The following is a 13,044-nucleotide window of genomic DNA, read 5'->3' as shown; positions in this document are numbered from 1 at the left end:
CGATTTGGAAAGGTTTTGTGAAATAATTGAACTCTCGAAATTATTCTAAGTGTTTTTTATTTAAAATTATTTTAAGTCCAATTAATTAATTTAATAAAACTTGTGAAAAATATTCAAGTCCAGGAGACATAAAATATTAAACTGGGTGACGTGAAGGTGCTTGCGCTAACTCTGGTGGATCACGTCTGAATTGTGCCTAATCTGGGCCCCCTTATATATCGTCCAGGGACTCCCGCGGTACCTTCAGGTCCCTGATGGTCATCTGCACCTGCATCCGCTTCTTCCCACGCTTTGCGTTATCTGAACGATGTTGTGCGTCAATTATGTATCTCTAATATTCTTCTATCGGGTGGTAATTATATTTCTATATTATTCTACCGGGTGGCAAGCGTACGTGCGATGATCTGCCTTTGACCCTGCACGATGCCGCCGCATAATATAATTGTTATAATATAATATTTTCGTTGCGGCTAGCGTTCTCACGCCGTTCCGCCGCCGCTGATGATCAACAATTGCTACGTCAATGTGTTAATCGTTCACGGTTAGGAAAATCTGTACTTGATATCACCTGCTCACTTTTAGAATCCAATTATAAGAATAATTGTTACACCCTCATCAAAAAGTGTCTGTTGCACCCCCAATATTAGATTATTGTTGCCTATGGTATGTAATTCATATATTATATTTAATATAAGTATCAGAGCACGTTGCACCTCCCCACGAAAAAAAAGGTTTATGTCTCAAAGACAGAAATCTTTCAAAGTTCAGTACAAAATAGTTAAGTTACAAATTATTACAATGTTATAGTGTTTACAATAATCGATTACAAGTCATTGATATAAGACATACATTACAATTCTCTGTATGCTTTTACATTAAAGTATTTTCGTTATATAATATGAATATATGATGTATATGTTGTATATATAGTTTTGATTAAATATGGATTGATTACACTTACAAATGGTTAAATAGTTTGATTAAATATTTTGATTATAATATAATTAATGATTATATGGTTAGATTAAATATTTGGTTATATAATTCTATGTTTTAAATATGTTGGTTAGTTTTCTTATAATTTATAATTGTGATTACAATAAAATATAGTGTTAGTAAATAGTACAATATAGTGATTATAATTGATTTGATAATTCCAATAAAATATGTGGTTAGTATAATGTGTTGATTACAATAGTTTCTTATATGGTAAATTAATTAATACAAATAATATTTTTTTTTTTTCTTAATATAATATTTTAGTAGTACAAAATCTATAAAGTTCCCCACAATTCAAATTTATTTCCATATCCCAATAGTAACTTATTCGTACAGTATGTTTTCTTAAATCTAAGTGTATATATATATATTTATTATCATTCCAGTTTGTATGTTTTTTTTTTTTATTTACTCAATCAAGATTCGCTGCCCATGGAATGACATACTAATCATTTGAAGTACGTCGTCCACATTGACAACAACCCTAATTGATTAATACGTTTACTTGATCACTCTTTACTCATTGGGGATGCCATAGAATCCACCCCATCGATCATATGTCAAATGTTATGTCGATAGGTGTTTCGTACAGCCCCAACCACTTCGTTTTACCTGATCAATTCATTCTAGACATACATTTATCTACTGTAATTCAATATATCTCGTGGATTCTGTATTATTTCGAGGTAATAGTTTAATTCATAACAGTATGGTTCACCAAATTCTCTGTCTAACGCCATATCATACAAAAATCTTTTGGCTGCCTCAATCATTTCCAATATAGTTTCATCCTCGTAAGGTACGAGTATATTTTCATTAGCGGTAACTATATGAAAATCAAAACAAGCTGTGTAATTATGCCATTCTCCCTGTGTTGGATTAATATGAAATTGCGTTTCTATGTTAAACGATATTGCCGAAGCTAATTGCTCCATTCTATCCATTATTGGTTATTATTTATTTCGTAGAGTTGATTTGTAATTTATAGAATTATGAATTTCTGAAAAAGAAATTTTACGTTCGTATTTTGATTATTAATGTAACCGTTGTTTTTGTTTTATTACTACTTTTATTGTTATTGTTTATATATTTTTTTTTTAGAAATGTTTTATTAGACTTTCATATCGCTGTTTCCGTATCACATAATCAAATATACATTTAGTATACTTGACATCCATTCTCGGATCATGCGCATACGTAGTATGGTGTTTCTTTTTACATATTATATCATGGGTCTCTACTAAATTAAGTAGCCTTCCTGTTTTATTATATGTACCGATATCTACTTCGAAAATTATTTCTTTATTGCCTAATTTTTCAAACTGAATATAGAAATTTTTATTAAAATACTTATCGTAGCACGTTATGTTTAACATAGGATAATGGTCTAAATCTAATCTTTTTAAAATATTTTTGTCCGAATGTCCGTTCCATACTACTATCACATTCTCTTTATTACCTCTACGTATATAACTGTCAATATATCCTCGTGTTAAATTATTTTTCGTCGAATTCAAACTCTGCTTCATTTGGTCCAGACAAGCATCTCTCAGATCAGTTTTTACTCTGAACACTCTTTTTATCTCTCTTATTGCCACCTGAAGCTCCGTCTCACCCATAGGTCGAGCTTCTTCGTTAAGTGGTAGCAAAAGAGGTCGTCCCTCCAGTTTCCTAATCTTAAAACGGTCTAAGCTATTGGATATAGCTCCGGAGATGACAACCATGCTTGTCTTGTTCACCATTGAGAACTCGAAGTCCATAATTATGAATTTATGTGTCTCTTTTCTGTATAATTAAACATTTTGTATTAGTGATTGTATTTTCATATTTATTTTTTTTTTATACATTTAATACATACTTATACTTTTATGTGATTGTTAATAACTTATATTATTACTTTTAAGTTATATTATATTATTAATATTATTCCTTATTATATCTAAATATCTATATTTTTATAAATTATAATATAGCCGTTCCGCCGCCGCTGATGATCAACAATTGCTACGTCAATGTGTTAATCGTTCACGGTTAGGAAAATCTGTACTTGATATCACCTGCTCACTTTTAGAATCCAATTATAAGAATAATTGTTACACCCTCATCAAAAAGTGTCTGTTGCACCCCCAATGTTAGATTATTGTTGCCTATGGTATGTAATTCATATATTATATTTAATATAAGTATCAGAGCACGTTGCAGACCTATGTATACATGTGCATATCCCTGCAACAGCATCATCAAAGAATCTGCAAGCACATCATAAATCTTTACATGCCGATTATGCATGTAATGTGAAATCCAAACATTGTAAGATGTTTTTTCACATACATATTTTTTTTTTTTACTTAGATTTTTTATTCAGCATTTCCATACACTTAAAATAATGTGATTTAAAATAATCATAGATAATTGAATCAGTATGAAACAAATTTGTCAAGAGAAGGTTTAGTGTCATTTCATAATGTTTAATTTAGCAGTCTTTTTTTTTTATTTCTTTATTAATAATAGAGAATTTTCAAGACATAAAAAAAACAACAACAACAACAACAACAATAATGCATTTGATACTCCAAATCAGGATTTACCTCCAATGTAAGTTTAATGTTATTTTATTTTATTATTAGTTTATTTATCATATTATTCGGTGTTTAGTGTTGATGAACTACCTACGACACCCGTTACAATAAACGAGGTAGCAATAATGATGGGTGAATTTCTCGAGAACGAGATCAGGAATTTGATGGTTGAAGGTTGGTTGCCACAACCTTTCGACCAAAACCGATTATTTATAATGTAAGTTTATTATTATTAATTTTTCTAACATTATAAAAAAAAAATCTTTATAGTAGTGATGATGAAGAAATGCCAACTGACGAAGATTTGAGTGACGACGAAATGTCTGAAACGTTTTCGCCCGTTATTTCAACAGACGACGACAAAGATTTGTGATTAAAAAAATAAAAATAAAATAAAGTTATAGAATAATCAAGAGTTATATTTTTCATATATATATATATGTAATACGTGTTAGGTATTAGATTCAATACAAGCTATTAACAACATTTTCTCATCATCTGTGTATTCTTCACCCCAAATATATTTATCAAGGGCTTCAAGACATATATTATCTGAATCTTCGCCACCCCATGGATCGATATCATTTGGTTTATCTATAATAGTAAATAAATGTTATGCATAATGCACGGAAAAAACAACATTAAATGAACATACCATTGGTCTGTTGTTGATTAACACAATCATCCGATATATGTTTTACATCGTTTCTAGTCTATAACAACAACAACAAATATATAGGTATACATGTAACGTGCCACGTACAATCAGTTGAATGATGTCGATTTGGAAAAGGTTTTGTGAAATAATTGAACTCTCGAAATTATTCTAAGTGTTTTTTATTTAAAATTATTCTAAGTCCAATTAATTAATTTAATAAAACTTGTGAAAATATTCTAAGTCCAGGAGACATAAAATATTAAACTGGGTGACGTGAAGGTGCTTGCGCTAACTCTGGTGGATCACGTCTGAATTGTGCCTAATCTGGGCCCCCTTATATATCGTCCAGGGACTCCCGCGGTACCTTCAGATCCCTGATGGTCATCTGCACCTGCATCCGCTTCTTCCCACGCTTTGCGTTATCTGAACGCCGACGTGCGTCATTTTGACATCTATATTATTCTATCGGGTGGTAATTATATTTCTATATTATTCTACCGGGTGGCAAGCGTACGTGCGATGATCTGCCTTTGACCCTGCACGATGCCGCCGCATAATATAATTGTTATAATATAATATTTTCGTTGCGGCTAGCGTTCTCACGCCGTTCCGCCGCCGCTGATGATCGACAATTGCTACGTTAATGTGTTAATCGTTCACGGTTAGGAAAATCTGTACTTGATATCACCTGCTCACTTTTAGAATCCAATTATAAGAATAATTGTTACACCCTCATCAAAAAGTGTCTGTTGCACCCCCAATGTTAGATTATTGTTGGCTACAGAATGTAATTTATATATTATATTTAATATAAGTATCAGAGCACGTTGCACCTCCCCACGAAAAAAAAGGTTTATGTCTCAAAGACAGAAATCTTTCAAAGTTCAGTACAAAATAGTTAAATTACAAATTATTACAATATTATAGTGTTTACAATAATCGATTACAAGTCATTGATATAAGACATACATTACAATCCTCTGTATGCTTTTACATTTAAAGTATTTTCGTTATATAATATGAATATATGATGTATATGTTGTATATATAATTTTGATTAAATATGGGTTGATTACATTTACAAATGGTTAAATAGTTTGATTAAATATTTTGATTATAATATAATTAATGATTATATGGTTGGATTAAATATTCTTAAATATGTTGGTTAGTTTTCTTATAATTTATAATTGTGATTACAATAAAATATAGTGTTAGTAAATAGTACAATATAGTGATTATAGTTAATTTGATAATTCCAATAAAATATGTGGTTAGTATAATGTGCTGATTACAATAGTTTCTTATATGGTAAATTAATTAATACAAATAATATTTTTTTTTTTACTTATTATAATATTTTAGTAGTACAAAATCTATAAAGTTCCCCACAATTCAAATTTATTTCCATATCCCAATAGTAACTTATTCGTACAGTATGTTTTCTTAAATCTAAGTGTATATATATATTTATTATCATTCCAGTTTGTATGTTTTTTTTTTTTTTATTTACTCAATCAAGATTCGCTGCCCATGGAATGACATACTAATCATTTGAAGTACGTCGTCCACATTGACAACAACCCTAATTGATTAATACGTTTACTTGATCACTCTTTACTCATTGGGGATGCCATAGAATCCACCCCATCGATCATATGTCAAATGTTATGTCGATAGGTGTTTCGTACAGCCCCAACCACTTCGTTTTACCTGATCAATTCATTCTAGACATACATTTATCTACTGTAATTCAATATATCTCGTGGATTCTGTATTATTTCGAGGTAATAGTTTAATTCATAACAGTATGGTTCACCAAATTCTCTGTCTAACGCCATATCATACAAAAATCTTTTGGCTGCCTCAATTATTTCCAATATAGTTTCATCCTCGTAAGGTACGAGTATATTTTCATTAGCGGTAACTATATGAAAATCAAAACAAGCTGTGTAATTATGCCATTCTCCCTGTGTTGGATTAATATGAAATTGCGTTTCTATGTTAAACGATATTGCCGAAGCTAATTGCTCCATCCTATCCATTATTGGTTATTATTTATTTCGTAGAGTTGATTTGTAATTTATAGAATTATGAATTTCTGAAAAAGAAATTTTACGTTCGTATTTCGATTATTAATGTAACCGTTGTTTTTTGTTTTATTACTACTCTTATTGTTATTGTTTGTATAATTTTTTTTTTTTTTTTTTTTTTAGAAATGTTTTATTAAATTTTCATATCGCTGTTTCCGTATCACATAATCAAATATACATTTAGTATACTTGACATCCATTCTCGGATCATGCGCATACGTAGTATGGTGTTTCTTTTTACATATTATATCATGGGTCTCTACTAAATTAAGTAGCCTTCCTGTTTTATTATATGTACCGATATCTACTTCGAAAATTATTTCTTTGTTGCCTAACTTTTCAAACTGAATATAGAAATTTTTATTAAAATACTTATCGTAGCACGTTATGTTTAACATAGGATAGTGGTCTAAATCTAATCTTTTTAAAATATTTTTTGTCCGAATGTCCGTTCCATACTACTATCACATTCTCTTTATTACCTCTACGTATGTAACTGTCAATATATCCCTTATTCAAATTATTCCTGGTTGAACTCAAACTTTGTTGTAATTGGTCTAGACAAGCATCTCTCAGATCAGTTTTTACTCTGAACACTCTCTTTATCTCTCTTATTGCCACCTGAAGCTCCGTCTCACCCATAGGTCGAGCTTCTTCGTTAAGTGGTAGCAAAAGAGGTCGTCCCTCCAGTTTCCTGATCTTAAAACGGTCTAAGCTATTGGATATAGCTCCGGAGATGACAACCATGCTTGTCTTGTTTACCATTGAGAACTCGAAGTCCATAATTATGAATTTATGTGTCTCTTTTCTGTATAATTAAACATTTTGTATTAGTGAGTGTATTTCATATTTTTTTTTTACATTTAGTACATACTTATACATTTATGTGATTGTTAATAACTTATATTATTATTTTTAAGTTATATTATATTATTAATATTATTCCTTATTATATCTAAATATTTATATATTTAATTTATACATTTTATTGTTCTTTATAATTTATAATTTGTAATTTATATATTATATTTAATATAAGTATCAGAGCACGTTGCATACATGACTATGGTAAGGTAAGTGCTATAATAATATATTTTGTCATACTAACTTTTTTAACAGAAATATTTTCACCTTGGCTTAATAGATTATTATAAAACATACGTCTTGGTGTATTTGATAGCTACAAATGTAATAAAATGTGTTATTTTTAATATATTATGTATAAGTAATTAAACATACCATTTCATCAAACTCGCCATTCGCTAAAAAGTCGATGAAGCCTGCTGAAACGTCAGGTGTGTTTATAGTAGATACTTGGCTGGAGTATGACATTTTTAAAAACAAAATAATTTTTAAATAATTTTTAACACAACTCAACAAACTACACTAACATAATGCACTAAGATTTATCATTAGTACCGATTATATTCCAGTAAAAATTAAAAAACACCAACAAGCATTTTTTTTTCTCTTGTAACACGATTCTGCTGACATATTTTGTTCTCCTCATTGCATTAGGTTATAGCACAGTATCACTGATTTAGTGTGGTTTTCGTAGTGATATCGTTCTGATGTGTTTATTAAAATAATAATTATAATTGTACAAAATGTTTAAGTGCGATCAGTGTCAATGTTTTTTCTCGAGAAAAGACATTTTAGCTAGGCATTTAAAGCGCCATAATAGTAATGAACCATTTAAGTGTACTATTTGTGGAAATTTATTTACTAGAAACGATGCTCTCAAACGACACATCAAAAGTATTCACGGTGAGTAAATAAAATTTAACGTATAATGTATAATGGTAAATATCCATACGTAATAATCACGATTTACATGCGTGTAATTTCTCACAGTCGTACAATATTAGATTTGTATGAGAAAAAAATGTATTTATTTATTTATCATTATATAATACTAATACATGCACCATTAACAACACTACATTATTGAAAATACGATTATAAATTATTTGGTTGTAGAATATACTACTATTTTGAACATTTTTGCATTCAGTTTCCCGCATTTTTATCGTTTACTTTTATCGTCATATAATTCATAGACAGCACAGACTCAGGCATGCAACTTAACGAATCGGTTTCTGTTTCCCGCGTTTTATATCTACTTTTATTGTTATCATTAGATAACATGGACACCGGTATACGTCGTGTTAAGACATTCTGACCGTATTTAAGGAGTTTAGTATATGCAACCACATGTTCATGGTTATTAGGTCAACGTAATAGGACACTCGATCTCAGATGGTACATCACAGATAGACAATAAATTGTTATAGCGATTTCGGTGTTCAAGTTTAAAATATTATAGTATTGATCCATTTTAGGTATTAATAAACAGCCTGCCGTACCAACAGCAGCACCAGCAGCACCTTTAGTACCAACAATACCTGAAGCAATAAGTAAGAACTTTATATATATATAATATATATATATGTTTATAATTGAGTATTATAATATTTAAAGTTTTTTCAGATGGTAATATGTTTGAAGACAGTGACGATGAATTGTGTGTTCAATTGTTGAATGAGGTTGAAAATACTGAATTATGTAAAAGTAAGACGTGCTTTGTTTATTCGGTGTCAAAAATAAAAAATATTTTTGCTTTTTAATTAGATGACAATAATATAATGTTCGAGGACAGTGACGATGAATTGTGTGTTCAATTGTTGGAAGAGGTCGAAAATAGTGAATTATGTAAAAGTATGATACACTTTATAAACTATACATACCTACATAATATAACACTATTAAATGTTTTTAGCTAATGCCAAACAACAGGACATGCTTGAAATAGCCCCCAACATTTTCGTGGAAAATAATCCAGCTGAAACGTCTAACAAAAGTATTTAATTAACATTTTTATGAAACGCTTATATTATATATTATGTGTACATTTTTTAGGTAAGCGTGTACACGTTGGCACCACGGTCGGAACAAAAGAAAAAAGAAAAAAAGCGAAACTAATAGAACCAGCAACTGAAACTTCACTTTTAGAATCAAATTTGTTCAGCATTTATAATAAGAAAAATAGATTTATAAAAAAATATAATGCTTATATGATTGACTATAGTATAACATTAAAACCTGTGCCGGGAAATTTAGATATAGTTAGTTTAAACGCACTATTAGAGGATGGTTTAGAAAATATGATAACAAATATTAAAACAATTACAAATTTTACTGATGGGGACATTGTTAATATGCACGCAGACAATCCGAAGTTTTTTTCGCCAATATCCACAGGTAACATGACATCCAATATCTCAGGGCAGAAAATTTTAAATAAAATTTGTAGTATATTAACATCGGATCAGTCTGTGAATATTAACGAAACGGTATTCAGTTTTCAAGTTATTATAATGCCTAAAGGTGGTAAACCTAAACCGTCTTGGGAATACTTGAATCTTTTTACCAAAAACAAAAGATGTGTAACAGAAATTAATAATCAAGATGAATTATGTTGCCCCCGTGCTATTTTAGTTGGATTATCGTACAAGACTGCTGATATATTGGGACATAAATTAACCGATAGCCAAATAAAAGACCTACGGAATGGCAGAAATAATATACAAACGCGTTTGACAAAGCAATTATGTCAAAAATTAAAAATATTTGATAACCGCCCATTTACCTACCGCGATATAGAAAATGTCGAAAAATTGTTGAACATTCAAGTGAAAGTCGTGAATGTGGATAATTTTTGTGAAATCGACTACTCGAGAAATGAAAATAGAATTAAGATTTATCTATTGAAAAAAAATGATCATTTTCATACTATTTATTTCATGCCTTCGTTTAAGGAACGTGTATACTACTGCGAATTATGTGATACGGGGTATAATAATAATAAAAATAAACACGTGTGTAAAAAAGGACCCGGGCTAAAGTGTAAGCTGTGTAACGAAAAATATCATATCCATGACTTCAGAAAAGAAAAAATTTTTTGTCAAGAGTGCAACCGTTACTGTGTCGATGTCGAATGTTTAAGAAAACATAGAAATGTTTGCGATAAGGAGTATAAATGCAGTGGATGTAATTTAATCGTACAAAGAAATGACCACACACACAATAGCGTTTGCGGATATGGAAAATGCCATAATTGCAAACAAGAAAACATCAAATTGTGTCTACATGAATGTTTTATGCAACGAAAAATAGGAAAAGGTGGATATTGTGTGGAAGCCTGCGTTTGTAACAACAAATCATCAGAAAAACGGAAAGACTGTACGTTCACAACGAATTATAGATTTTTCGATTACGAAGCCCAACAAAACACAGGAACACACATACCAAATATGGTAATTGCTCACAATTTTGAAGGTACAAAATATGTGTTTTCGACAGATGACGTGGCCACGGCTAATGATAAATTTTGCAAATGGGCACTAAGTAAAGATATGAAAGGAACAACATACATAGCACACAATTCAAAATCATACGATACATATTTTATAATACAATACATTTTAAAATACATGCCAACAGTCAAATACGAAATAATTCGTAAGGTTGTTGACTTTCCGTAACAGATGTGGATCTTTTCATTATATTGTGCAGTATTGTTCGTTTCCAGTCCTGTTAATCTTAGTCCGTGTGTTAGACACACATTTATTTGATAGAATTTTTAATTATCTTATTAATTAGGTATATCATATTATTGATTATCAGTCCTAATTAGATTAATGACTGTTTCCAGATTTGAACACCCTGTATTATACTATCTTTCATTTTTAAATATAATATAAATTTTTTTTGGTTGATGTCTATATAATATATATACTGTACAGTATATATACATACAGTGGTGTCACGAGGGCACTTATTAGGGTAGATTGCTGAATTTTATAAATGGGTGGCAGATCTATATTATAATCCTAGTTAAAGCTGATGACAGCTTAGTTGTTATAAATTTGACAGTTTAAGATACAACTATAGTCTATAGGTAATTTATACATTGGCACAAAATTGAGTGGGTGATTTATGATTCAAAAAGATACTACTGTATTCCTATATAATAATATATATACAGATAATAATTAATAATATACTTATTACAGCTTATATCTTTTAAAATTTTTTTACAGATTCCTTAAGAATTCATCCGAAGTATAAATCAATTGTTGAAAAATAATTCCATGTGTCATTAGCAGTTTGGTTGGCGCATGCCAAATATCGGCTTGCTAATAAAAATGGGTGAAAACTAATTTTCTATAATACTATAATTTGTTCATAAATTTTTTTAATACACTCGTATTTATTATAAATATAATAAAAAAGATTTATGTAAAAACACAAAAATATGTTTATTTCAATTTTAATGCACCTATATATTATGTTATTCTCCTCTTTTCTATGAATGATTTTTATTACGCTATATAATGTTTTGAAGTGTAATTTATTAAAGTTTATAGTACCTACCTAAATAAGCTAACCTAACCTCATAAGTCATAACTCTCCAGTAGTGTACATTTGCCACTGAGACAATTGAGTAAATTTGAACTAAATTATTTAATAATGAATTATGAATTATGTACACAAATTAAGTCTGCAAAAATTAAGTTGATACTGTTAAAATATAAAAGTATAATCCATTGTATTTTATATAATATATATATATGTATATTGTATATAATTTATAAACTTGGATGAATGTTAACTGTTGTAAGAACATATAAATAATATTTTGAAACTTAATTCTCATATTCTCAAAATATTAAACAATGTTATAAACAAAATATTATACTTAAAATATTTTCAGAACATAACATTATTGCTATAAGATTATAAAAACGTTAAAAGCGTGGCCAAAAAACCAAGGTAGAACATTCTAACAACAATGGAATAATATTATTAAAACTCAATCTGAATTTTCTTATAACATTTATATTTATTTTAGAATATTATTTAAAAGTTCTTGAAATGTAATTTTGTTGCCTGGGTTATATACGTTTTTTAATACATTTTTTAACAATTTTTTTAATTTAATAGGTAACAACTTGTACGTTTATGCAATGTCAGAGTACATGCCGTATGGTAGTTTTAACTGGGTCGAACCAAATTTAGACGGTTTGAGGTAATAATAAATGTTAAATTCACTCTTTAGGTTTCTTAATTTCTGCGACATTTTCTGCATCATTTTCTACAAGGTCTGATATTTGAAATTTCATGTAATCGACATTATCTTCCAGATCAGATACTTTAAATTTAAAATTTTTTTTTTATTGTTCGATACTTGATAATTTTTGTTCAATAATCTTAGTGTTATTTTCAAGTTTACTCATATTTTTATTTAGTTCAAATCTAATTATTTTTATAGAGTTTTTTTAGTTTCACCAGCTTGTGAACCACCAAACACATTCATGACATTTAACAAGTTTATTATGTAAAAAATTAATTTTTCTTAATATAATTTTCTTTGATGATTTTCAAACGAATGTTTAAATTTGAAATATATGATCCACGATTCGGTAAAGAATTTTCATCAAATATACCTGTTATGCGTTTTATTTCGGCATTTACACTGTCTATAGAAGAAAGTTTAAAAGAAAGTTTTGTATTTGTTTCTATACAATTATTAACAGCTCCGACATGCGATTTTTTTTTTTAAAAGTTTAAAGGAACAAGCCCTTTTACATAGAATATAATACATAATAATCAAGAACAACCATACATATACAAAATAATTAATACAGTTTGA

General features: G+C 29.1%; 1 protein-coding gene and 1 pseudogene across 1 annotated transcript; both read right to left on the bottom strand.

The window, feature by feature from the left end:
- Positions 1–80: 80 nt before the first annotated feature.
- LOC126551631 (uncharacterized) lies at positions 81–3,450 on the bottom strand. Its single transcript, XM_050205543.1, has one exon. The coding sequence runs from the start codon at positions 2,757–2,759 to the stop codon at positions 2,097–2,099; it is 663 nt and encodes a 220-aa protein (XP_050061500.1). The 5' UTR covers positions 2,760–3,450; the 3' UTR covers positions 81–2,096.
- A 2,978-nt stretch (positions 3,451–6,428) lies between these two features.
- On the bottom strand, positions 6,429–7,320 carry LOC126551632 (uncharacterized; annotated as a pseudogene).
- Between the last annotated feature and the right edge of the window lie 5,724 nt (positions 7,321–13,044).

This window comes from Aphis gossypii, chromosome X (genome assembly GCF_020184175.1).
Source record: "Aphis gossypii isolate Hap1 chromosome X, ASM2018417v2, whole genome shotgun sequence".
Classification (NCBI taxonomy): Eukaryota; Metazoa; Arthropoda; class Insecta; order Hemiptera; family Aphididae; genus Aphis; species Aphis gossypii.
Note: the sequence above shows the minus strand (reverse complement) of the source record. Positions and strands in the feature narration are given on the sequence as shown.